General features: G+C 37.2%; 1 protein-coding gene across 3 annotated transcripts in view; it reads right to left on the minus strand.

Moving 5' to 3' along the window:
* The window catches only part of RASSF8 (Ras association domain family member 8), an 86,086-nt gene that overhangs the window by 12,728 nt on the left and 50,023 nt on the right, over positions 1-23,335 (minus strand). For all 3 annotated transcript variants that reach the window (XM_035321438.1, XM_035321423.1, XM_035321430.1), the window contains one exon: positions 4,901-5,094. In XM_035321438.1, coding sequence (XP_035177329.1) covers positions 4,901-5,003 — 103 coding nt within the window. In that variant the 5' untranslated portion in view covers positions 5,004-5,094. The remainder of the gene's footprint in view (positions 1-4,900; positions 5,095-23,335) is intronic.

Consider the following 23,335-nt stretch of genomic DNA (forward strand, 5'->3'; position numbering starts at 1 on the left):
GCACCTCACAGTAATGCACTTATGGTAGACTGATTTCCTAAATACACAAAGCAATGCAGAGCAAGAGATGGGGAGGCAGTTTGGCCCAGGTCAGACAGCAAGATGTAGCCAAGCAGATAAACCAGCCCAGGTCTCAGCTGCACGTGCCACTGCTGCACTAGACAGACCACATCAGCAAAGGTGGCAACAAATCACCCCACCCAACCACCCTGCCTTTCGGCACTGCTGCTGTAAGTAGAAAACCATGAAGTTCACCTGAGCACACTTTGGACCACCACCACACACAGCTCTCTTGTGCTTTCTATTATCTCTATCAACATTGCTACTTGAACCAGTAGAGAATGAAATGCTGGGGTGAAAAGTTACACAATTTTAAGTGATTCTCAGCAGTACACTACATGATTAATCCAATGTTTGAAAACTTTAGTTTGTACACAACAAATATTGTTCCCTTTTTCGAACCCCCCTCAAACTTACTGCTATGATTCAATTCAATCTCAGATTCTGTTTACTCAAGTCTTTGACAGCCAGCTCTGGCACTTGCTTTAGCAGAAATTATTTGGAGGAAGGGGTGAATATAAAAAGAGACAACACTGAAGTGGCATGATTTTTCCAGGTACAGCTCTGGCTGAGCCTTACAATGCTGTAATGCATATTTAAAACAGCATGAATAAGTCTTTATTTTCATAAATACATCCAATTCTTCTTCAGGAAGAATACTCAACTACAACAACAACAACAACAGTTGACAGCTGCATTTCCTTAATTTTGAAGAGAGACAGCTATACTTCTTGTTAAGCAAGGCAAACCAAAATCCGCTTTGGTTAGAAATTCAAGATTCACTTCTCTAGACTACAATATTCATTTTCTAGGAACCAAACATGTCATTAGGGATACAGAAGACACGCTCCAATCTCCTGAAGGGAAGGAGATCACAAGAAATGTAGTGAAAATCTTCATGGGGCTAGAAGTGGAAGACCACCACTTCTGAAGAAACAGGGCAAGTGTGTTTGTGGCTGCTCCATTCATCATCATATTCCTTTGAAAGAATAATTATTTTTAAGATCTGAATGGAAAACAGCTAGGAAAAGCTTTTTTTTTTTTTTTTTTAATAAAACTTTTGATGTTAAACTACATCTGTCTACATTAACTTCCAACACAGTAGCTCACAATCTTCAGGATACTGCCTGTTTCCCCCCACACAGTATTTTAATATTTTGAGAGGAGCCACCATGCCCATGCACATCAGCCTGTAAGTCTGTATACTACTTTGTGAAGCACTGAATAGATTCAGCAACCATTTCTTCACACATGCAGGTAAAAAAAAAAAAAAAAAAAAAAAAAAAAACAGTAACTTTTTCACATATCTTTTTCAGTTGACCAATATAAAAGGAGAAATTAAAACAAGCAAGCAAAATTTATATGCAGCTGTTTTGGCACGATTTTCACTGAATGCACTGAAGAGCTAGTGGAAGCAGAAAACTAGGCAGAATTTGCTGTCAAATATACATTTTTAAAATAGACAGAGATGGATGTGATTTTAAAAAAAAATCTCTCCTAACAAATTATTTTTAAAACAAGACCCACGGCTCTCCATTTAATCTGTGTACTGCGGTACATTCTTGCATTATGGTGAAGCCTTAGCTTTTGATTATGTATTTAAGGTCAATTTTCATCTTACTTCATAATTTGCAAGCAGCTTGAATTAAAAAAAAATACAGTGTCCCTGAATAAAACTCATTAAAGGTAATATCAAGTATTCTTCAAGATACCAGTGGGAAGTGAATTCACTCTCTGGAAACTTGTAATTTGATAGTTTTATGTCTTAACTGAACAAAATTCCAGAGATTCTCCCTCCAGCTAAGGCATTTCTGGAGATTGTCTAAGTTTGAGACACAAAACATTATCCAAAATTATGTCTGATTACTATTATTCTCTTCCTCATTTGTTAAAATATATGTGTTTGGTTTTGTTTTGTTTTTAAATCAGCTTTGCTGGAATCACCAAAGGAGATAATTCTCTCTCTACCTCTTTTTTTTTTATTATTATTGCAAAAATTAGGTTTATTTGAGATTTAACCTTTAACTTCAAGCATAATGGAAATTGAAATGCTAATTTGTACAGAAACTTGGTGCACAATCGCTTGCTATTCCTCAATGATAAAGAGAAGGGCAAAAGGGGAAGGAGATCATCATGCAGGAAGAGGAAACACAAATGATATCCATCAGGAGTACAGCCTCAAATGAAGAGGCATGCAGACATTTCCACCGAAAGAGCACTAGTGACAGAAAACAATTTGTAAGGAATGGGTCAAGGAGCATTACACAGGCAAGTTAAGTGACAGAACTCCTATTCAATGCCACGGGATTAGGCTATACTTTGGCTACAGGGCAGAATCTTATACAAAAGTGTATAGCCTAGCATGACTTGCTGTTTTCATTCAGTTAAGATCTAGGTTACTACTGACTTCCCATGATATAAGAGAAGAGCTGGAAAGAAAAGAGATGTAAACTGTTTTTTCTTTTTGGTCTCCACCACAGTGGGAGATCAGGAGACATGTATTTGATCAAGTGGCAGAAGAAAGCATGAAGGAAAAACAAACAAACAAACCACCACTTCTTAACTGTGAGTGTGACCAGTGTGACCAAACCCTGACACAGGTTCCCCAGACAGGTTGTTGATTCTCCATCCTTGGCCATACTCAAAACCTGATGGAACATGGTCCTGAGCAACCTGCTCTAGGTGACCCTGCTTTGAGCAGGGGGGTGAATCAGATGATCTCCAGAGGTGTCTTTCTAGCACAACCCATTGTATTTATTTATTTTTTTAAATCATTTTTTCCTATTTTTTTTTTAATAAATTGTACAGATTTATTTGTCTTATCTCTAGAACTGAGGCAGCTTTAGTTTGTCCATGAGAGGCTTCATGAGCTGCAGATGTCTTCAAAGGGTACTGACAAGTATCTTTGGCTTGTGCATTCTTCAGCAGATGTAGCTGTAAAATAAGTTAATTTGCAGATATTCCTGATGCTGCACTTCAACACAAACAACATACCTATTGCAGTTCATATTGCAGGTTCAGTGAAGGTTGTACTGTTGGGAGGTCAGGGGTTGTATTGCTTAAGTCAAGAACTTAGCAATATATTGTAAGAAAAATAAAACAAAAGGAGCATTAGAATAACTTTGCAGACAGACTAACAAGCAGATAAAATAATACTGAGTCCTGCTAAAATAGGTGACTGCTGAAGGAGCCAGACTGCGAAGCGGAAAATAAGATCAGAGCCAACCAAGGAGGAAGCCAACTTAGACTGGCTACTTTCCACCACCAAATGTCAGGTGGGAGCTAAAGGAATACATTTTAATAGCTTCCCATTCAAATTTGAGTGACAGTTATTCCTGGTAAACTGGTACATACAAGCCAAATCAAAGGAACAGACATATGGTTGCTCTTCTGATGAATGGCCCGATAGGAGGGTTGGGAAAACCCTATCTGTCAAAGACATGTAAGTGTACTTTATATGGGTGTTTAATATTGTCCAAGTAGCCCCAATGAGATGCTGGAACATGGTTACTCTAGGTGTTTTCTAGAGAGGATATTTGCCTAAGAAAAGATTTTCCAAAGTTATATGACCTGGAATTATCTTAATTTGGCTCTGGTTGCAATTGAAATTTATCTCCACATGGAAACAGAGTTGCATGCCTCAAGTGAACTGGCGATGTGTTATAGAAAAGGAAGTCTGCTGAATTGACAAAAACTGTGTGCGTTTCCAAGACTGACAGAGCCTTTTCAGAACTCAAGCCAATATCTGAGGGCAGGAAAAAAAAAAAAAAAGAAAAGAAATCACATAGAAGAAGATAAGAGTATTGTCTAGAATTGGGAGCCTGACATTTTTGTTTTTGGGGCAAGTGGTAAAGGAAACAGGATGAAAAAGGATGAAAGAGATACTGTAAGTAAGGTAAAGAACAGAAAAGGCTATACCACAAGCACTTTTTTTAAAAAAAAATATATGTGATTCTTTTTATATCACTAGGAAATCATCATCCTAGCATAACTATCTTTAAAAATCTATAGGCAGAAAATGAGATATGGAATGAAGCAATTAATAAACCAATTAGGAATAAATGAAAATCTGCAACTAACACAAACAGTAAAAGCACACTTTACAGTTTACCACTGGATGCAAGACTTTAGAGAGATACTCTCAACCACTGAGAAAGACCTGAGAAGACTGAAGACAGCACTAACAAGACTGTTCTTTATTGCACTGGAGCTTCAAAGATGATTGGTTTGGAGTTGTTGTTGATTTTGTTTTATAGACTGTTCAGCAAATAGCTAAAACTGAAAAGACTTCAAGTTATCCTTTCATTAGTATCAAGTTACGTGGAGTGCAGGACGAAAAGGGAACTTGAAGGATCTATTTTACTGATCTATACTATGTCCAATATAGCTACATATTCTTTCAATGCGTATAATTTCAATTAACATCACTAGCTTGTGAAAACCAAACAACTGTTTTGCATGGCTTTTATATATCCTTGGTATTCAAAACATTGACAGTTCAGCACTTTCTTTACTCTAGAGTGTTATTTACAATGACAAACAACAGCATATAATTATTAGAGATCAAATTCATACTGAAAGCTATAAACTAAAAGTTTATAGCTTTCCGTTTTGTTTTATTATTATTATTATTATTATTATTTTTAAACCTCTCTCTAGCACTTTAAGAAAACCCAAAGGCAGCAAGTTTACTTTGCCTTCTAAGACACTACAAGGTTATTTCATTGTGCTTTATATGTTCATGCTCTTCTGAGACTCAGTACAACCCCACCACCCCTTGGTTTAGCTTCATAAAAAAGCTTCACCCCAAACCCAAGGCATCTGGCTGACAGTTACTTACCAATAGCTTGAGCAAGTGCTATTACAACTTCCTGGCATGTCGTGACTTCGGTGACCCCACACACAATTCTCTGGACTCCATCAACCCACACCTTGAGCTCCATGGTTCACCAGATCATCCAAGAGCCATGAATGCAACCCAGTCAAGTCATACTTGCAGCTACACAAGAGATAATGCAAGTTTTCTCTCAGAAGCTAAAAGAGAAAAAAAAATCCTGGTGTTTATAGAGAGGAATTACCAATTTAAAAAGTGAATAAATTCAGCTTAGCATCTATTGGGTAGAAGAGGTACACAGTCTCATTTCTTTAACCTAATAGCAGGAAACCATTATCTCTTGCTTTGGCAATCTCTATGTATTCTGTTCTTTTAGACTTACCAGAAGTTTCATTACAGTTTATTTCCTAATATATTACAAGTTACGACAAAAAGAGCACCAACAGAAATAGTATTAAATAAACAACTCCAAGGTAAAATCCGTAAATTTCCAGTAAGAAGTGCCCTCCTTCCTTTATATATTGCCTGGATGTCTCAAGGGACTGGTCAGAGACATTTTCACGTCAGGTCAGTAATTCCTATCAGGTATAGCAAAACAAGGGGGAATCATCTTTAATTACAGCCATCCCTGAGTGTCGCACCTTGCTCTCCATACAGAAGTAGTTGAGGGTTCCTAGTATTGTGTAGAAAACGCTAGAATACCCAGAAAGGAAAGCAAGCAGAAAGAGATTGTTTCTTTCTCTCTAGATCAAGGAGGGACGTTGGGAAAATGCTGCAGAGGTGCTTCCACACTTGCCAACATTGTGCTGATTCTGTAAATTAGGCTTTGGCTTAAATGTTATCCTGGGATTTTCCACATGCACTGCAATGACACTAAACCAAAAAGTAAGTTATACAACATAGTCTATACAACTCTTGCTTTTGAGTATGGTTCTACTCCTTCAGTGAAATAACGCCAAAGTTATACTAGTTGATAAAGTGAATTAGCTCCCAATCTCACTTAAAAGAAAATTCCCAATATTTGCAAATGGAAAAAAATATTCAGTGCTGCCTTTTTTTTGAGAGCCAAAAAATGTCATGATTCCAAAAATCTTTCTGCTCTCAATCAAATGTCTGTACACAAAAAAAAGTTAAAAATCAAGGGAGCTAATTTAAAACCTAGCAATCAACCATTTGCTCTCTGCTGTCTTTTATTTATTTATTTACTTCCCAACAGTTAAACCACTCAAGGTTTGTCTAATGATAACATCTAGATAATTGCTGATTTGATTCCTGGAAGTTTTGTTAAGGCCCCGCTCAACTAGGAGCTGCTTTTCTTCTGCTTAAACAGATCCACCTGGATTACAGGTCACAAAAATTGGTTTCTAGCTGGAACTGCTGAAATGCTGAACTTCAAAAATTTTGAAGTAAAAACTCCAAGTAAAATGGTCTATTTAAAAACAAACAAAACCACCAATACTAGTGATTTTTTTTTTCTTTAAAAAAACTAATGAGATGGTTACATTATTTAAGCAGATAGAGGAAAAATATGCCATGACAATACAGTAAAGGAAGTTCATGCTATCACGTAATCCAATACATGTAAAATAATAAAATTAGAGAAAATATCTTTGAAGAGTTAAGTTCCAGAGAAATGAACAACACAGGAACACAGTAAAAGAAATCTGAAAGTTATTTAGAGAAGATTAGTAAAGACAAGCTGGGTAGGGTTACACAAAAAAAGGGAATCTGATGATAGATTTAACAGAACTGCACCTGGAGGCAAATACTTAATACAGTTCATTTTACAGTCTAATCAGAACTGCTTTCTCCTAATGAAGTCAACATCTCTTTCTGCATGAAAAAGATGTGCTAGCATAACCCTCAAGCTACAACAGAAAGGTTGTTCTGCAGCCATCTACTCTATTCAGCAGCTGACAAGTTATCAATGCATTGCCCAGAAGACCTCCTGATCTTCATCTGACAACTTGTGACATTCTACAGCAGCACACCTCAAATGCTGCAAGGGGCAGAGCAGCCACACCACATCAGCAGGACGTGCTTTAGTGGAGAAGCACTAAATGATCCTGCTGTGAAGTGAGCATGCACACCAAAATCCCTGTGCAGAAGTATCCTTTTGGAAAACTAAAGAAACCTAAGTCCAAACGTACAAGCAAAGCTTGATTTCAAATATGCTTGCATAATTAATCAATGGAAAAGTGATAGCTTTTGAGAATACCAGCGTATAGAGAAGTTTATTCCTTTGAGACATTAGTGAGCACCCGAAAACCCAAAGAGGTCAAAAATTTAAACAAACATTTTCCCACGTAACATGACACACTTCAAAGAAAATGACTATCCACACAACTTCGAAAAGCATACAAATATAGGAACTCTTCAGTCAGGTAAGACCATTTTAATGCACCAATAAACTAGCAGGAGAAAGTCTTTTATTAGCCTGCAATCCAGCACTGACTGAGAAAACACATAAGAGGCCCCATCAGTGACCCCCATTGTTTATTCCTGGAGAAGCTGTCTTCACAAATAAACAGACCTCACATTCCATGCCCAACTGTAAGGAATTTTATTAATCAACTGAATATCTTGCTGAGAGTTGAACAGTTCATATTTACAGGCACCAAGCAAGCCATCTCCCCATGTGACAAAGCACACATCAGCAAAGAATCTGACGGCTCTAATTGTTTTTCTGTCCATCAACATTCAAAGTATTATCTCAATTTAGCAAGCCAGCAAGTACACTTCCCCCCCAGTCAGCACACACAGCACAGCCTTGCATTCAGTGCAGATCAGTTTTAGTCATCTGTTTTTCTAACATCCACCTTTAAAAAAAAACTGAAGAGACTCATCATTTAATAACAAAATATTTACTGGCACTTCCAATTTCCAAAACAACATTCACCAAAGCAGCAAGTAATCTGAACAAATCATCTTTGAAACAGTCCAAGCTTAGGGAAAATATTCCCATTAGTTTTCTTAAAGGGCAAACACTTTTAATGGACTAAATAGTAATGGTGAAACCATACAAGCAGCTTGCTGTATCACCTTCTGTCAGAAAGATGATTGGGATCAACATGTAGGACTGAAGGAAAGGACAGCGTGACTCACAATACTACTGGTATTCTTTCCCAGATCTGTCAGTCACAAAAAATGCAATGTGAAGAGACTTTAGAAACTTAAAATCAGTGTGCTGAAATCACTATATCTCATTATAGTTTCTAAGCAAAGCTAATCTATAAAACAGCAAAAAGACCATCTAGGATTAGTTTGGTTTCTAGGACTGTTCCATAAAGATTACAGAGAAGTCTGAAAAACAAAATCTTTTGGCCATATGTCTCTCTGCTTCCCAATTATAACTCCATAAAACTTTTTTACTAGCATTTGTTTTTCCTTCTTACATATTCAATTCTTTATTTGCTGACAGTTAACTCATGTACTATGAATAGCTTCTTTGCCTTTTCACTGAGGTCTTTTCTGACCACCCCAAATAATTTTTCAAACTAAATCTTGTGCCCAAAATATATGTCACACTTTTTGCAATAGAGAAGGCAAAATAACTCACCTCCAATAGCATACATTTTTTTTCTCTAAAGCAAATGGTAAGGGTGGGGGGAAAAAACACCTTACTTGAGGTTTCACAATACTGTAAGTTCAAAATCAGTTCAACTTACACATAATCATTTTAGCAATGATTAGGAATGGAAAGCTAATTTACTGAGGAGAAGCACACAAGCCAAAGCCTGTCTCTGATCACAGCTTTCCTCTCTCACCCCATCCTTCAGTCACCACCAGCTTTCTAGTGACAGGTATTTCTGATTGGAACCGAGCATCTGAAATTGGACAACCCTCAGCTACTGCCTCCCCTGCCCCTCTCCCCAGTGGGTACCTTGCCCACAACCTCTTCAATCATGTTGTTTGCCGTACATTAGGTATTTTTTCCCTAAATTCTTCCTGTGTCCTATTTGGCTCAATCTTGCTCTGTCAGACATTTGTTCAGTTTTCTAAGGGAAAGAAAACTCCAGAATATGTATATATTATATGCACACAACTTGGCTACCTCTTCACAGCTAGCTGACAAACCACAGAAAGGCTGCTACTTCACAGAAGACAGGCAGAACTAAGAAAGTGCAAAGGACTTTTCTGCTTAAAAAGATTGTCCAAGCAGATGTTTGCCAAACCTATCTATCCTTGATGTGTTAAGTCATGAGAAACCCTGAGAGCTAAAATTAAGATGTTGATTTCTAATCTTTGCAAGGTTCACATCATCTGAAGGCAGCATGCTCCTCAAGTCAAGGTTAAAATTCTCTTGCAACTGGAATTAACTGCAGATTTTTGACCAAAGCACTTCAGTAAATTTCTGTTTGACCAATAATCAGCATGCAGCATACTTAAAAGTGAGGACACATTCATTCACAGTTACCTACAAACAAAAATTGCCTAGAGTTCGACTGCTTCTGCCTTTGTTTCTCGTTCTATGCACTTCAGCAAGTTATGCTCCTTGCCTTTCACTACTGTGATATCAGATGGGCTCTGGACAAACAGAGGGCTAGTTCCACCCAGCTTGCTCAGTGGAAGCTGTTGGTAAAAACAGTACAAACAAGGTTTGACTGGGGAAAAAATATATATATATATATCAAGTACAAAAAAAGCGAGTTCAGCTACCCAGGAAGAGCTTATAAACATCTACAAGAGCATGACCCCAGGGTGACCAGGGAGACATTTGGTAGATCCTCCCTCCCATAAAAATTCTGAGCAATAAAGTAACGTTTTCCAGATTAATATGACTGCAAATAGATTTGACTACTGGAAACAAGCTAGCTAGCATTTACTAAAAAGCCTCTTCCCTTGGACTGATGAACAAGAAATACCCTACGTGACATGCTGCTTCCCATGAATAAACAGGCAAAAACATGGCAGGTCCAGGACAAAGCATCATGTATAAATTCTTTGCACACAAAGGTTTATTAGAAAGGAAAAGGTTGTGGGTTTGAAATCAGAACTTAACGTTCTTGAAAAAGAAAATGTTTATACAGAAGAAACATCCAATTCTTTTAGTGGGACTAAGAGATTTCCACTTTTGGAGTGTTATGCATTTGCTATACCAGAGGAGTGCTCAGAGATAATAAGCACTGCTTAAAACAAACAAACCAAAGGTCCCACAACCTGAAGATGACAATGTTAAGAACAAGCTTGAGAGAGAGTTTCAGCAGCAAGGAATTTCCTCACATGAGATTGGCAGAAAGATGGTCTAACACATGACTGCACAAAACAGGCCAAAATCCAGATGCCACAAGTGTTATCCAAGGCACTCTATGCCTATGTATACAGCGTCTGTGACAGGTCCCAGACAATACTGATGTGTGAGGTCATATAAGCTCAACTACAAGAGGATGCTTCTAGCAACAATGGGTGCTAGAAATTGTGCCTCCAGATAGCCTAGAAGTTCCCCAAAGTCCAAAAACCATTTTCCCAATTAGAAAAAAAATAATAATAATAATTGACTTGCTGTCTCAAAGGCCTCAACAGAGCTTGTCATCCCCTTCCTCCCCAACAATGCAAGGCTGAATCCAAGTCTTCACTGTCCCTGTTGACCTTTAATGAGTAAACTGAAGGCCATAAAAATATACCAAGATTACCCCCAAATTTATTAAGAGGGCATCAATGCTCTTCCTCCAAATCCTCAGCTAGCTTCCATAAACTTGCTCAAGACTACAAGTAATTAAACGAAGAATCTTTAGATTATCATTTAGCAACGATTTAACTGCAGCACAAAACAGTGTTGAAGCTGTGGTACAGGAGATGAGGTAGCTAGAAAGCTTCATGATCACATTTTGCATCTAAAATTAATGTGTCTTCATTGAAAACCAAGTTCTAACCCATTACTGATAATATATATTGATAATTGGAGCAGTAATACTGTCAAAAACACCACATCCTATAATACCTTGCGTCTTGATTTACTATTGTGGAGCAACCCAACTGTATTTCTGAATGCTTTCAGACCATCATAAAAATGTTTGAAATACCACAAACCAGCAGGTGAGCTGATTAACCAGATTGATAATTAAATATTTTTCTATTTGGTAACCTATAAAAACAAAATATTTTTTGTTTGTTTTGTTTTATTTTGTTGCGTTTTTTTTTCTTGCCTTTTTTTTTAACAGTAAGTTTCACATACTCGCACTTTATTCAATGAGAACACTGAAATGAATGCTCTCCTTTTGCTAAGTTTAGATATAAAAAAAATCTACACTCCACATGGATGCAAGGTACAAAAAGCCACAGGCATTTTGGAAATAATGACAGAACTCAAGTCAGAGCAGTCACAATTTCAAAGCAGAAGTCTAAAACTTGAGTTAAAAGCATTATAGTTAGCCTATGTGCCAGTAAGTCACAACAACATTAAATACAGCGCTTGCTTGCAGCTCTTGAAATTGATAGGATTTATTTTGATACAACTCAATCACATTCAAATGGGATTAATCACTAAATCACAACCTTGAATCTGTTTTGGTATTAGGACTGGAGTATAATCTGCAGGTAGTTTTGCACGAAGCACCCCTTTCCTCACTCTGCATTGCAGCTACTAACAAAATCATCAGTATAAAATAATCACACTAGTGCTAGAGATGATGGTCTAAATAGACACACCATGAAAAAGTTCAGTTTTCACCAAAAGGATTTGTTTGTTGGTAGCCGCATTGCAGAGGTCAAGACAGTTAGCAGCTGGGATGTATTTTATTCTGTGGCAGACAATAACCTTTTCCAGATATGTTAGCAAAGGAGACTATACTACTGCATATACATTACATTCTGTGACAAACAGCTCAGAAAAGCCATATGCATTAAATAAACATCTCATGATTGACTGTTTCAAGTCAAAAAGCATACATTTACCACACTAATGTCTTCCAAAGCCATGTAAGTGTTTGTTCTTTATTAGCATCAAATATACAGTGCATTTGATAAAATGACAACCACAACTTTATTAATAGCAGCAATGTTAAGTGGAAGTCATGTTTATCCATCTCTTATATGGTCTAAATACTGTGTGGGAGTGAAAGAAAACAAAAAGTAGAGGAACAAACAAGCCATTTCATTTCAGGAGAAATATTTATATGAAAGCTACAATGAAGTAAGATGTATTCTTACTTCAAAGTTGCCTTATACCTCTGGATGTCCCTGCTTCAAAGAACAGAAAATAGGTCACATTCTCCAGTTGGTTTCAAGGAAGACACTGCCTCACCCATCCACATTTCCCTCTTCCCTTACCCTTTGTCTGCAAACACTTAAAGCAAGTTGAGGGTTTGATTGAAAACATTTGTGCACAATTGCCAATATTTACAACTGAAGGCAATGAGGTAATGTGCTCCATTTTGGCAGGAACTGGATTAACCCTGTTTTTTTTTTTTCTTTTTTTTCTTTCTTTTTTTTTTTTTTAAAAAAAAAAAGGTTTATTTAGCCTTTTGTAAGGCTAAATCTTTTCTTTACATTTCAGTCTAGAACACGTGCTACATTTGCTATGGTATGTCATTTGACTAAAGCTACCCTGAATAACACGCTGAGGTGTCAAAGTGAAGTGTTCCTTGGACTCCAAATGTGAATTGGGGAAAAAATTCATAAAACTCAGAATAAAACATGTAGAAACTTTACTACACTTCCCACATTTCAATATGGGTCAAACTACAACATTTTCTTCCACTACATTTTTGGGAAAATTGCATACAAATGAGCCATTTCTCCACTTCAGCACTTGCACTGAAGAATGCAGAAAAAAAGTACATCTTACAACTAAAATATCTATTTAAATTTGAATTAGCTTCAGTTTTACAAGTCAATTAAAATATGGTTTAAAAGCCAATGTACAACATGACTACTGAAAAGAAATCTTGCTGTAATTATATGCAATTCCTGAAAGAGAAATAAGGGAAGCATTTTCAACTTAATCAATAAAACAACTCTTTAAGAAGATGGTAATCTCAAAGCTTTATTTATTCAGAGCTGTTAACTTATTTGTTAACCATTATCTAAAAAAAATTTAAGTAACTCTCCTGGCAACCTGGAAGCCAGACAGAACATATTTCTGCGAAGACTCCTTACATAGCTAGGACAATTAAGGGCAGGGAGGGAAATGAAGGAGGGAGCCCCTTTCTGAAAATTTATACTTGGCTATGCTTATTTCTATATTTCCCCAACCTCAAAAACTTCTTTGCTTCTTCTGTTCTTTATTTATAGGACTCAGCTTATCACTTATATATTTCTCCTCTCCAAACAACTGTGAGTTTGGGTCATTTTATTTATTAGGGCAAAATCTGAGGTAATCTTAGTATATATAGCAATAGCTTATGGACTAAAATCCTTTTAACTGCATTGACTTAATTTCCCTAGTCCTCTCAGTGTTGTGGTGGTGCTACAGCCAGCTCCAGGCCATCTACATTCCTTTGGCCAACTGGCCATACTGTCTCCAAACAGCTAAAGAACTACAATGTTACCTCAGGATGCCAGTACACTTGCATAGCTCATCTCTATTCAGTTGATTTTAGGGAAACTGTTACAAGCTTCATATCTTCTAAACCATTAATTCTCTTTAAATTTGTCTAACACTGACTTAGAGGCCCAAAGCTCACCAGGAAGGGCAAGAAGTGTAGAGATGAGTAACACCACTACATATGCTTCCCTTTGAGAAGCAGTCCTACAGAGATCACGTACAGTATTCATAGCTGTTCACGAACCCGACACATAGCTGTTCAGGAAATACATAGCTCAGGAAATACAAGAGTCAATGCCAAAAAATTTACAGCAACTAAACAAAAGCCACAAACCGTAATGCCAATAGAAAATGGATGTTAGTTCAATATAGCAGGAAAGTTATATTTTCACATTCCTTTTCTTACCTTCCTTCTCTGTTGCAAGAATTTGTATGCCAGCACCACTCTCCATTCTCTGCCATATTTTCAAATACTGCCAACATTTTGTCTCTTCTTTCTAAAATACAGCTTACATTATAGACCATGCAGCTACAGGCTTTCTTTTCACATTTTAAAGACTGTGTATTCCTTCTCTCTGCCCCCTCGGCGAACTCATCTTGTCCATTTACACATTTGCTCAGAAAGATGTCAGGACAGTTTTCTGTAGTCAGCAGACTTGGCAAAAGCAGGGAGTGTGAAGTAGCTCTCCTCTTCTTCTAGTACTGCAATCTACTTATTTTCATTTGGGAAAACCTTCCAAACTTTTCTCCGCCCTTCCTGTTTCTCATACTATTTCCAAGTGAAGAGTACTTTGCTTCATTGTTTGCAAGACGTGTCTTAAACACTCCCATAAAAGAGAAACTTAATCAAATTACTGGCTTAATGTCCTCATTATGCTCCTTCAAATTCTCCCTTTACCTAATTCTCCCCCAGCTCCTGCCAAAACACAAAGGAGCAACAAATGGTAGTGACCCCAACTGCTTTTCATTCTAACCCATCTTTTATTCTACTCATCCCTGAGGATTCCTGGTGTGCGTATGCACACCTTGGTTGTACTTTCTGGTAGGACAAGACAAACAGTGATTTGCCTTCAGAGCTTCTGGAAAGTAGTCAGGACTGGCAACTCAGTCTTGCCTTTTGGAAATACACTTGTCCCACCAGAAGGAATTTTATCATCATTCCTCCTGGTATGGTGAATCTTCACCATGTGTGTCTGAATTTTAAGTATGAGATGCCTTAGATGCCAGGCACTGGGACGGAAGAACATCCAGAACTTGACAAACAACAGTCCAAGTTAAACAAAACAGCCGTGACTAGAGCTGAAGTGCTTATTTTTTCATTATTTTTGAAGAGCTTATTTTTTCAAATATTGTACCCACTTCTGTGGACCCCTCTCCTCCACAGAAACATGGACAACAGGTTGTGTCTTCTGGAGAGCTATCAGCCATTCGCAGAGCTAGACAGGGTTAAGGATTTAGAACTCTGTGTCAGATCTTAGTAAGAAGAGCCCAGCCAGCTTTTAAATGAGAAGTGGTTGCTTGTATTTCTGGTATTTATTGATATGCAGCTGGGGAAGTGTACAATACCAGTACCATTAGGAGGCCAGAATGGCTTATTAAGCACAATTATCTAGCAAGCAATCTAAATCCTGGAAAAGAACTCAACGTTTCTTGCAACTGCTAAGATAGTGAGCAAATAAATACCTAGAACTATCCAAAATATAATGTATTAATGAGTTCAGACACGCAAAACATGGCATGCAAAAGTTACATAAGAAAAGAATGAAATGGGATTTTTTAAAATGTGCTAGTAGAAAACTCATATTTTAATATCAATGTCCAAATTACCCATGCTTCTGAGCATCTTTTTTAAGAAGAAATCCATTGCTCTAAAGGTACTACGCTTCACAGTCCTGAGGAACAATTAAAATTCTGTGGTTTGCACATCTTTAGCATAGTTTTCTTTTTATTTTTTTTTTATGTGTAAAATAGAAAGACCATGAATCAGTTTTGTATTATAAGTATATAATGTATGTCAGCTTTAAAAAAAAGTGCAAGTCCCTGGGACATCTATTAGCAATACTATAAAGGTGACAATAAAGTCCTATGGCTAATGGGAATTAACTTAAGATTATTCACGTGTTTCATGTTTCTGTTTTATGCATTCAAGGGACTTTAATTTCCAGGAAGTGCTGAGGCCTCAGCCTCTGTAATTTCAATCACTTCAAACATGTCAAATTAAGCAGCCCAAAACAGATGTACTCCAGTGACTTGAAATTTTAATCCCATTTGCTAAGTTCTCCTCCTTCTGTTTTTATTTGCTTAAAGTTTTCACTCCATATTTTCACTCCAAGGGCAAACCAATCTTTGTGTTAATTATTTTTGTTGAATGAACTTCGAGTTTTCCAAGGAGCCTCCTACAATTTAGTCATCTAAAGAACCCTCCTCCTGCTTTGTTATCTTTTCCTCATCTCAATTACAGAAAAAGCTTCCAGTTTCACCATCCCTCCTTACAAAATGACAGCAATACGAAGAACAGGCCCTAGAAACAATATTGATTTAAGCCTTTATCATCCTCTCCCTTTTCTTGCAACCTTCCCCCTTCTTCTTTTTTTTTTTTTTTTAAACTGTATTATTATATAAACAATGCAGCCATTGGCATGGACAGTTGTGACCAACCTCCACAATGGCAGAATAAAGTAATATATTCATATATAATATATTTGAAATACATATATAATATATTTGAAATAATACATTTGAAAACACATCCTGCAGCCTGATAGAGGCACAGGCAACATGTGGTTATTATGATTAACTTTACACTAAAGCCTACTGTATGCTATATGTGGAACATAATAGAAAGGTTACAAAAGTTGTAATAGTTACCTGGTAGAAACAAAATATGACAAATTGAGTATCGTAACAGAATTTGCAGAGGCAACTGCATTTCACAACCGCGCTTCTCAGCATATCAGTATCCACTCAAAACCAGGAGAACTTGATTGCTCAAATTTATATCAATTTAGAGCAGAATGCTCTCATGTAAGTAGTATGTTGTGCACATAAAGGTATCCCAGTTTAAGTCCATTGAAGAGGTACTACCCTTCAGAAACAGCTGTGTTCTGCAGATATGCAGCTGCATGTCTCTGAAGGGAAGGCACTGGAAGAGGCAGGCCTGCAAGGCAGATCCCAGCCTGTCCCTGAACCCCTAGAAGACACTCCCAGGTATGCTGTCCACGGTCTGCATACTGATATTGGTAAGAGAATAACAGATTCCCCAGATAACAGGTCACAGTAAGATTATCTTCAGTGTTTTCACTATAACCTGAATTCAAGTTCAATTCCTTCTTTGGCAAACTGACCACCTTAAACTTTGTCTTGGAGCCATTGCTATCATTGCCTAACAATTCTCAAACATTCAAAAATCTGTGTGTATGCAACCGGTATAGTCAATAACAGTAGCAGTCTGGATTTTCTGTAAGATGAGGCCATGCTACACACGATTGCAAAAAGGAAAGTACAATCAAAACTTTCAACGCTTATTTTCATTCCCAGACTATCTCTGCCTAGAGAGGAAGCAGTTGCTCTCACTGCAACATCTACATCTTTTGTAGGTGGTCAAATCTGTTGCGCCATATGTCCTCCCCAGGGACTAAAGAAAAATTCATGGAAACTTAAGAGTTTCCAACCCTCCACGTGGGAGTAGTCCACAGAAAGGAAAGCCTTTAATTAAAAACAACTTTGAAGCTGAAGCTCTCCTTGTTCAATTATTCACAGTCCTCATGCTTATAAAAGTTCACTGGGATCCTAGATACAGTAAAAGTTGAAACATTTAGACATGACTAACAAAATTTCAGAGCTTTCAAATTCAGTAAGATTGCTTGTTCTAGTATTGCTGTAATAACTAGGTATATCCAGGCAGTACAATACTTCCAAGCTATTACTGAAATCTGTGCTTCCACAACATTAATGCAAATCAACTATTGCATCAAGCTATACTCATACAATCTCATGCCTGTTGCCATAGAAATAAAAAAGCTAGAAAACAGTATCACTATCTGAATTTCACAGCTAGGCCTGGGGTCATATTGTTTCCACGTGCAGACACCATGTGGTATATCCTGCGCTTTGCTGACAAGAAGCAATCGAATACGAGGCTTCTGAATCCTAAACAAACAATACTGTAATCCACTTTCAGCTGCACAATAACTGCTGCACTCCGTCAAAACATACTTTGAAGTATAAATACACTACGAAAACCTGCAGGAAAAGAGATCAGATACCAGCCTTGCTCGAGTCCTCATGCTTTCTTCCACACACCATCACCCTTCAAACATTAAGTTATAAATACAAAAGAATATGGGGGTATGAACTCTCAACTTTGAATCAAAATGCAAATACACTGCTGCATGATCACTTTTAAATATATTATTTAGAATAACATTGTCAGAACATATATCTAAGCAGCACATTTTCAAGCTTGATAGTACTTCAGCTTCCAGAACAGATGTGAAAGCTTCACAAAGCAGTACTGAAGACAGAAAGGAATGACAGAATTGGAAGCAACTCTACAGGGCTATCTATATTCTCTGGTAAAGACAGGCCAAGAGCAAGACTTTATAGACACACTAGACACTGCTACACAATTTCTGGGCTCCAAGAACAGACTTTGTAACACCTGAAGGATGGAGCTCTACACAGCATAGCAAAAGGAGGGAGGTAAATATTGAGGGATAATCACCGTGTCAGAGCGCCAAACACCCCAGAGATAGATGTGCTTGCTGACATGTCTCTCTTGCATTTAGTCCCCACATTTGGGTTTGGTGAGGTGGGAAGCTGCTCTACACAAAACAGACTCACAGTTCAAAGCCTTTCTCAAGGACCCTAGATTTAAATATTGGACCCAAGGATGAGGAAGAATTGCTTAGATAGGGTTCTAGTTCTAGACTTTCCTTTGTTTGAAGTGCCTCAAAACCCATCTTTCACTTTAGCTAAGTATCTATATTAGATGAAAGCATGTCTTACTCCTCTTGTCGAGTTGTTATGAAGCCAAATAAGTAATGTACCTGAGACTGCAGAAGAAGAAAGAAGGATTTCAATTCCATAAGCCTCGTAATTAAAGGCATTGTCATGGTATGGAACAATTTTCAGTTCTTAATACCGTTTACACAGTTTGGAAACAAAATCCTTTAATATAAATGCATGCACAGTCCTGGCAGCAAAGATTACAAGTTACAGAAGCTAACAGCATACACTTGCCAAAGCACAGGGAGGAAAGCATATGTCAGGGCCTCCAGTACAGTATCACTATGTGAACTAAGTGTGAAACAAAAAAGTCCTATCTTTAAAACACATTAGAAGACCAACAGTGACTAAAACAGGACCAGATGTATATGCCTACATGAGCTACTCAGTAATAGAAAAAAAAAAAAAAAAAAAGGTTATATTTAACTTTATATAAAAAAATCCAGCCATTTAACATTCTGAAAGCACTAACCTAAGGGAGGAAAGGAAGCCTGAAGACAGACACATCTCTGCATTAAAACTGAAAAGCTAATTCATTGACAATCTTTTATATCTTCAGTTTTTCAATATACCTCAGGGACAGCAAGTTTTGAAGAAACCACACTCCAAAGCAAAACAGCACATCACCTACATTTTAGGACACACTTGAGAAGTGCTGGATCATCTAGGCAATTCCCAGAAGTTTCCTTCACCATAAATTGCTCTAATTTTTACTTGACTATCAACATATAGGGTAAATATAAATATGTTAAATATAATAAATATATGGTAAATATAAACATGTACATATTTACCAGGGAGTTAAACAGTCAATCTTTCTTACCTGAATCAACTTTTTAAGTCATGGATCAAGTAAGACTGAATGTACAAATAATCACCAAAAATGGTTACTAAAATCTGACTTCCATATCCAAGGAGCAGTCAGAACAGCTAAACCATCAGTCCTGTTATACTAACAGATAACACTTAAGATTTCTTGCTTCTGCTGATACTTGTGATGTTGAAAGATAAGAGGACAAGTATCTCCTGGCACAACAGTGCAGGACAATATAATTGGTAGACAGTGTTCAGACACCAGATTTTTTAATTTTTTTTTTTTATTATTTTTAGAATTGCTTGCAGAGGCCAAGTTGCCCTTTATGAAATGGTACTTCACCTTGAAACCCAACCCTAGTTATCTAATCTATGGTTAGTTTTAACTTTGAAGTTGTCTCAGAGAAGTGCCAAGGATGTTGCCTTGGCCCACACAGTGGTAGAAAGCACTCTGTCTCAAAGGGTGGAGCCTACCACACAACAATGTTATTTCCACACTCCCTGAAAGAAAAATGGATTCACCCTAAAACTTTTGAAATAGTACAACATGCAGAGCTTTCTGTTAACACAGAACTTAAGAGATCTGAACAAAACTTCCTTAGCCCACTTATATGCTGTGGCTTTAGTGCCAGCTCACTGTAAAAACACGTGGAAAGAGGCTACAACTGCAGCAGTGAAATTCCAGAAAATGTCAGGCTCTGGGATCCTTAAATTGGGCTAGGGCAATACCTGAGCAGAGACTGTAGAAGTCAGGCTACAGTCTCAATATTTAGCTAATGTTGGAACTCAAAAGACCAAACCCCACACTCCAGATGCCCTGCACAGCTCCTGAGAGAACACAAAAATCAGCTAACAGGCTGTAAGGACTGATTATGCTCAGGTATTTGCTTATTTCAGCAAGAGAAAGCTAAACACAAGGTGAAGCATTAAAAAAAAAAAAAAAATAATAAAAAAAGTAAAGCTTAAATAAGCACAGGAAACTAACTCAATTCAAATTCAGTTTAGCATAAATCACTGCTAAAGGAGTTTATCGTTTAAGCTGTTGAACAAGCACAACCCTCCCCTGACTAGTAGACGAATCGGTCGAAGTAGGTCAAAAGTCAGATGTCAGCTACTGCAGAGGGTGCAAGGAAGTACTGGGAAACAAGAAAGTTTTGCTAAATAGTGAAATGAATGTCATGAAAGCCAAACAGAACTGCTAAGGGAGCACTGCAGCAGTTAAATCCTAGCTTGGAACCAGAGAATTCAGCATCAGAACCACTGGCCCAAGCATATCAAGACATATGCACAGCTCAACCTACAGAGTACCTATGTCGTTTCATACAGAAAGGCAGGTGGCTGTTTTACTAAATCTTTAAGAACTGTTGATACTTTATTTTATTAAAAAAAAAAAAAATCTCGTGCATTCCCACAAACTTTCATGTTAGTGGATATCCCATCCAACTGGCTAATAAACACATCACCTCAATATTCCTAAATTTTTGTGCAAACTTGGCAGCTAAAGTGTTTATGACATACCTGTGAATAGGTTATGATAATGTATGCACATGCCTTTGTATCCCTTTAACTCCCTACAAAGGGATGTACTGCAGCTCATGAGCAGATTTTACGTAAGAGCTATGCATATCTCAGATGTGAGCTAAGAGAGGGAAAAAACTTGCTAGAAAGGAAAAGGAATGGAAATAAGGGAAAGAATTACCAAGACTTAACCAGAATCACAAAATCCAAGTATATTTGACTCACTACACATTGGGGTTTTTGTTTGTGGGCTGTCATCTCCCCTCCCTCCTGTTACTCTTCAGTTCTTTTTATGAAACTGAATTTCATTACATTTGTCTTCAGATGTCAGAATGGTGTGAATTCAATTTAGAATCACTGACTTATGTTTACAGTAAACCACTTGTGATAGACTATGAAATGCAGGTCCCTTTCCATGCAGTTTTAAAAGCTCTTTGTCTTTACCTACAAAGCACTTTCGTAACATGTTACTGGCACTGAGGAAGGAAAGAAGGTGGTGACTTCACTAATTCTGTATCTATTTTTGATACATATTTTGAGATTCCATACTAAAACTACATAACTACCTGTATTTTCTAGATAAAGTTCTCTTTCCAGTTCAACCATAAATTTTGCACCAACTGCATGTAGGATAAGATATGTAATAGCCACTATGGAACTGAATATGAAAATTTTCATATATTATGGACATAAATCTGTGTTTTCCCCTACTGCAGACCACAAGCCATAAGGTGGAAACTACTGCTACTTGTTACTTTTTTTTTTTTTTTTTTTCCAAAGGGTTAACTGCACTCACATTTAAGTTTCATATTTTTCAGAGCTATGTTTCAGGGATGAAACTATAATGTACTTCAGCTGCAAAGACGAAAATATGTCAAGTACTACCATTAATCTTTGATGAAAGAAATATTTTTGTTTAAAAAATAAAAGGTTTTATTTGGAAGCTAGAAATTATTAACTATCCCAGAACCTGGGAGTGAGAGAACTGAGCACTCCAACCAGTACTCAAAGAGCTTTGCATAGAAAGGACAGCATGGCAATTTGAAATGGACATTAGGAAAAACTTCTTTTAAGGACTGTAGGGCAGCTCTGGAGCCATCAGGCTATCTAGGCTGGTTGTGAAAACTTCCAGCCTTGTAGGTTTTCAAGACTTGGCTAGACCAAATCCACAAGTGACTTCATCTGGTGTTGGTGATGGTCCAGTTTAAGCAGGATGTTGGACTACCTGACCTCCAAAGGATCCTTCCAGATAACATTTTCTATGACTCTATGGAAGAGATGAGAAAAATGCATGTAGGGAACAGGGTACTGCATGTTCTAGACAATAGGCAAAAATTTATGACTAAATGATAAGGAATCCCACATGTTTTTTGTTTTGTTCTTTTTTTTTTTTTTTTTTTTTTTGTGGTGGGATTCAATGAACAAGTTACACAAGTCCTTCTGAAAATCTGTGATAACACTTTTTGGCAAAGATCTCTCTCCTGTGGCTGAAATGACCCTGTTAACATGCACATAAAGCATGTAAAGATACCTAACAAATTTGCACACCCATTTTTGGTCACATCCTAGAATCTGTACTACCACATATATTTATTTGTATCTGCAGCTTGCAATGTTTGCATACACATGAAATCAGGAGCTGAACAAGAATTTGCACAAGCATATTGCCCAACAAATCATAGTGATGATAGATACATCACTAACATATGACATAGTGGAAAGTAATCTATACATGATTTAGGCATTGACTGCTACATTAGTTTCAGCAACAGAAGGATGAGCAACGTGTTACACTTAATAGGGCTCACATACTAATGTCACAAAAACTATACAGGTTTAAAGAGGGAATGAGTAGGGAACCAAGCCCACACCACAAGCTTAAACTAAAAGCCATAGACTAATATGTCTAATGGTTCTCGTATTCACTTGTATGCCATGACTTTCATTTCAAAGAAAGTAATGAAGAGTGCAGTTGTGGAGGGGAGATGTAGCACAGGCCACACATGCTGCACAATTTTTACAGCTAGCTGGAAAACAAGCCACTGCCTGCATCATTCCCCAATCCCCAAACCAGACAATTGCTATTATTTTTACAAGAGCTCTGATCTGAAAGAATACAAAAACCATAAATAAAAAATTTTCATCACTGGTTACACTGAAATGCCAAGGACATATCAATTGCTACACTAGGTTGTTTAAATAAAGCCTTTGTTTCTATACTTAAAGTCTAGCAAGCTTCTTCAATCTATTTTAGACTCTGAAATACTCAAAGATTGGAAATAAGAGTCATCTTTACATTTACAGAACCCTCAACAGAACACCAAATTTCAGCTTCCTGACTGTATCTACTTCAGATGCAAGTCTTTCCATGTTTGTATAATTATTTGACCAGAGCTAATAATCAAAGCAATTTATTGGTTTGTGTTACAGGAAGTGCACTACCAGAATTTTCTCTTCAAGTACTATTACAGCTATCTGATCCTGTCTGAGTCTGTTGAAATCAAATGCATTTCTGAAGTCTTAAGTTTGTAAAGTTATGAACATGAGAAGAACATTGTTTTCAGAGAAAAAAATTCTGACTAACCCACAAATGAATGCCACCAGTTACTATTCTTCCC

Source organism: Oxyura jamaicensis, chromosome 1 (genome assembly GCF_011077185.1).
Source record: "Oxyura jamaicensis isolate SHBP4307 breed ruddy duck chromosome 1, BPBGC_Ojam_1.0, whole genome shotgun sequence".
Classification (NCBI taxonomy): Eukaryota; Metazoa; Chordata; class Aves; order Anseriformes; family Anatidae; genus Oxyura; species Oxyura jamaicensis.